At 45.9% G+C, this 4,830-nt stretch overlaps 1 protein-coding gene across 1 annotated transcript; it reads right to left on the reverse strand.

Annotated features, from left to right (window-relative positions):
• Nucleotides 1–322: 322 nt before the first annotated feature.
• On the reverse strand, nucleotides 323–4,238 carry EAE98_009018 (uncharacterized protein; the record flags this gene model as incomplete). Its single annotated transcript, XM_038956639.1, has 3 exons — nucleotides 323–510; nucleotides 566–3,149; nucleotides 3,201–4,238. The coding sequence occupies 3 exons, from the start codon at nucleotides 4,236–4,238 to the stop codon at nucleotides 323–325; spliced, it is 3,810 nt and encodes a 1,269-aa protein (XP_038807009.1).
• Nucleotides 4,239–4,830: the final 592 nt, after the last annotated feature.

Below are 4,830 nucleotides of genomic sequence, written 5' to 3' on the forward strand. Positions count from 1 at the left end.
TTCTCTGTAATGGTATCGTTCATCAAAAATTACGAATGCATGCAAGCCGCCACCACCCATCCATCCCAAGAACCCACATCCATAATTTTGTATGGCAAGTACCTAGGTATAATATAATTCCATCCATCCCAAATACGCCCATTCACAACACAATACTCCATTCCAATTCCATCATCCTTGTCACAGAAAGTTCCCACAATAAAATATTAGAAAGCATGAACCTTCTCCATGAACTTTCTTCCTTAAACGTATTCTTCCAGCTCTTAATCCCTAAAGCACAATAACATCCAAAAAATATCACCACAAATAACAAATGCAAGCGTTATACTAGAACCCATTCACTTCCTCTTTTGATAAACTTGTCCAAAAGCAATGAAATGTCATTCAACACGAAACGACAGATGTAAAATCCGAAGAACTCAGCTGCGTGACGAGTGCAAAGTTCGAGCCCAACTTGAGTTTTATCTGCATGGCGAAGACCAGGATCTTCAACTTGACGTGCAATTTGATCTGCTCATCTAGTTAGTTCTGTGGGTGATCAAAGTGGGATAGGATTGTTACATACCAATAGCTTGTGCAGCGTCAAATAGCTTCGCCAAAGCACTCATATAATTTGCATTCGGTCCAGAAAATTGCACTTGACTAACATCTCTCTTGGCAAATCGAGATCTAGGGGCAGACGTCATAGGTAATGTACCCATGGTTAGCCCTTCCTTGGGTATCTCAGGAGACGTGACCTTATTTGAGTAATTGTTGGCGAGACCCATGGCGGAATTCTTCGAACGTAGGCGTCTCCATGAGAACGAAGAGGTCTTGCTAGATGTATTTCCAGATTTAGTACTCGTACTAGCAAAGTCCATGGGATCACCCATAGTTGTTGCGTCCTTGAACATCCCATTCGAGCCATGTACGCCAACTTCATTGCCCAGCTTTTTACTGAGTGTGATTTGGACCTGTTCCAGAATCCCTTCCAAAGCTTGCATTTCTTCCAAAACAGCATCAGCGTCGCAAGTATCAACTTGACCTAGCTTCATCAAAGCTGCTGTAAGGAAGTCACAACTAGCGATTTTGTCTTCGACTCCCTTAATCTTAACACCCTTCACACGCCATACATCTCGAGGTATGAACAATTTAGTGGATAGATAGCCACCCCTCGGATGTGCAATAGTTTGATACAAAGCCCGCATAAGCCAGAATGGACGAAGGAGATGTTCCGTTGGGCAAGGCTCTAATGGTATTGGTGCACCTGCACTCATTGGATTTGGCGAACCCGGGCTTTCTGGAGAGTGAAGATCATTGTTGAAAAGATAAAGGCCCCCAGTAGGTGCACCGTTCATCTTCTCTTTAAACGCGGCAGCAATCGGTGTTGGTAGAGTGGGCATGGCAGGCATTCTTCCATTGATATGATTACCTTGTCCAGTCATTGGCGTAGGTGGCATGACATCACCAAATTCGTCCATATTGGAAATAGACATAGTGTGACTTCGGACATTCTTCAAACTTGATGAGGAAAAATTCTTTCGCAGTCCTGCTCTTGAGTGGGAACGGTTTGGTGATCCTGATCGAGGTATAGAGTTGAAGTTGTCGTTGCTATCATTTGTGAGTGTCTGGGTAAGGAATGCTGTCGGAGGAGAAGTATAATCTGAAGAGCTCGGTCCTGAGATTGAACCTTGTCGTGTGGGAATAGCTGCTCGAAGGCTGATCGAACCTAGCCCGTGTTGTAGTAAACCGGCAGTCTTAGGACCTGCAAAGCCATCAGGAATTTGTGGCGGCGGTATTGATGGAGGCAAAGTCAAGGGAGCATTTTGAACTTCAATCAACCTTGATGATGTCTCAATTTTTAATTGTTTGGCGTTCTGACCAGATAGCCTTCTGCTTCGAACACTCTGCGCTGGACTACTTTTTCTTACCGGGCTACCGTCAAGGGTTGGTGGTGCAGGCAATGCTTGAGAAGGCGGCGGGTGAGGTGGTTGAATTTGAGGCTGCGATAAAACAACTGGTGATATCGTCGGTGCTGCGGTGATATTGCTGAGCGGGGGTATGGAACCACTGGAGCTATGCCAAGTCCGACCCGAAAACGACCCACTGGAATCAGATTCCCTAGGCAGTGCCGACTTAGACTGTAGACCGAATTCAAAATCATCCATCACGTAACCTCTTGTCATTTCTTCAAGCATCCTCTCTTCCTCTTCTGACTCATTTCCTTCATAGTCATCAAGGGGACCAATGTGTGGCTCTTGTATTTGTTGAAACATTCGTTTTCGTTCCCTTTCATGTGCATCCTCTATAGCAGCTTCTCGTTCGTTTTGGCGCACTCTTTCTTTTGCCAACTCAATCTTTCTCCTGACACTTGCTACAAGTTCTTCATTGTCATCATCGTCATCATAATTTACAGGCTCGAAGCCATCGTCATAAGCCGCTTCAACGGCAGCATCCAGTGCTGCATCGAATTCTGCTTCGGTTTGACCGCTAGAAGCACGAATATGTTTCCTCCTTACATGTAGTGACGAAGATCTAGAATGTACAGATGAAGCAGCCGATCCGCCAGACTCATCAATGGTATCTAACCACGACATAGATTCATTACTGGGTGCTCGTGTATGCCCTTTGGACGGAGACGGAGCAGACAAGTTAGAGTTAGATTTTGGGCTCGGCGGTTCGGAAGACTTCTGTCTTCGATGGCCGGAGCTCGATGGCCCATATGTCATCGGTGACACGGGTCGCCTTGGAGACAGAGGTGGTGGCATGTACTGGCTTTCCATAGGTACGGCTAAGCTCGTTTCAATGTTTCTTCCTTGAGATTGATTATACCTAGAGAAGTAATTGGATCGTTGGTCAGGGTGGTTTCTAGTCTGTGTCTGGGGAGGCTCGAAGGTCGAAGACTCGCCTCGCGAGTGCGATCGACGGTTCCTCGAATATGATCGGTCTCGCTGAGATTCGTTTGTGTGAGAAGCATCGTTGACTATCCTCGTAATTGTGGCCGTCTCTATGATAGCAGGCTCATCATCTTCATCACTCATTGGAAGCTCGTCTGGTCTATATTCCGATCTAAAGTCTGTGCTTTCGGGCCTGGCAGGAAGTGCCTTTTCGTCACTTAACTCGGGAGTAATCTTCGCCAATTCATTTATCCGGCTAGTATAAGTATTACGCTAAAATCATTAGTTAATGGTAAATAATTGATCTACCAACACAATACTCACAATCGCTTCCAGCTTGCGTCGATCCTCGTCTCCTGAACTACGAGCCATAACTTGCTGTAACAAATTGCACGCCTCAGAATACGCCTGCATGGCGCCTTCATAGTTTTGTGCATTGTCAAGTAATACAGCCGTATTAGCTTTCTGCAGAGCTTTGGACAACATGGCTTTTTGCGAGGGTTGCTTAGAGCCTCGAGAAGAACTACTACTCTTTTCGGCCCTTGAACGGTTCCTTGAATGGCCCCTCGCCACTCGTGATTCCTCTTCGGATGGGGGACGACGTGTTGCTGCTTCAGTCGAGGAAGCCGATATTGGTGAAGGACTAATACTGTGATTTCCTGACCTTGAGGGCGATCGTCGTTGAGAGATATCTCTGGGCCTAGAACCTTCCAAAGTTTTTCCAAAGTAATCGGGCACAGTCTGGTGAACAGCAGCCGATAACAATCCAGCCGTGGAAGGGGTCAACGCACTTGACAGCGATGGGGAATGGTTTCCGGGTTGCTGATCAATTGGTAGAGTAATAATCGGAGGGAGGGATGACGGTAGAGGGGGGTTCGCGGGTCGGTCTGTCGGTCTTCTCGTCTGAGGGCTGTTATCAATTGAAGGTCGACTCTTTTGTAATTTTCTTGGGGGAGATTGGCCAACACCATTCCCATTCAATCCGGATCCGCCAAAACTCAAACGTGAGATTGAATTAGAACGACTCCGAATATGTCCTCCGGCACTTGAAGTTGTCGATTGACTCCACCGATTGAAATTTCCGGTTTGTTCTTTAACACCGCTTGTACTACTAGAGCGGCTATGGGGTTGCCTCGGCTGTCTTCGCGATTCCCCTATTGCATCGTGAGATTCATTTTGAGGAGGGGGCGCAATCTGGCGAGGGTTCCCAAACGAGGGTTTGCGTTGTAGACGATTGACCGGTGCATTCAAAGTGGAATTGGCAGAGGAATTGTTGAATCTTGAATTTGATACTGGATTGTTCGTAGGTAGTGGATATGGCAGACGATCCTCTGTTGTTGTACTGTAAGATAACGATGGCATTGTCGGGAATAGAAGTCGAGGTTTAAAATTGGTGGATAAGTGGATAGTAAATTGAACTGTATCAAAAGTGGGCTAATCCTATTTGGGTTAGAGACGTGACTAGCTTTATGTGATCACAGTGATCCGTTATGGTAAGTTCCTTCCTTACCCCCTTGTCTTTTAATCGCAAGCCAATCTGGTTCTCTCTTTTGTTGCTGCTGCGTCGGGACTAATAAATAATAATGATAATAATAATAATGATCATATAAGGCCGTCGGACGGGATCTGTGTGTCAATTGCGACTTCGACTTGAATGATGCTCCTTCAACCAACCTACGTAAGTCTCCACGAGAGAAAAGAAAGAAGATCTACCCTTTTCCCCGATTTTGTTATTTCAACGTGATCTTCTTTGCTAAAACAAAGATGGGCTTCGTCCCCTTTTTTCCCCTTCGCTCTTCCGTTCCTTCTTCCCTCTCTTATGAAAATGAGATTGAGATTGAGAGTGGGAATGGGAGTGGGAGTGGGAGTGGGCGTGGGAGTGGGATTGAGCGTATTTTCTATCCAATTATGATATTGACTCCGACTTATCGATGTCGAGTTTTATATATAGTAT

Source organism: Botrytis deweyae, assembly GCF_014898535.1.
Source record: "Botrytis deweyae strain B1 chromosome Unknown BDEW_025, whole genome shotgun sequence".
NCBI lineage: Eukaryota > Fungi > Ascomycota > Leotiomycetes > Helotiales > Sclerotiniaceae > Botrytis > Botrytis deweyae.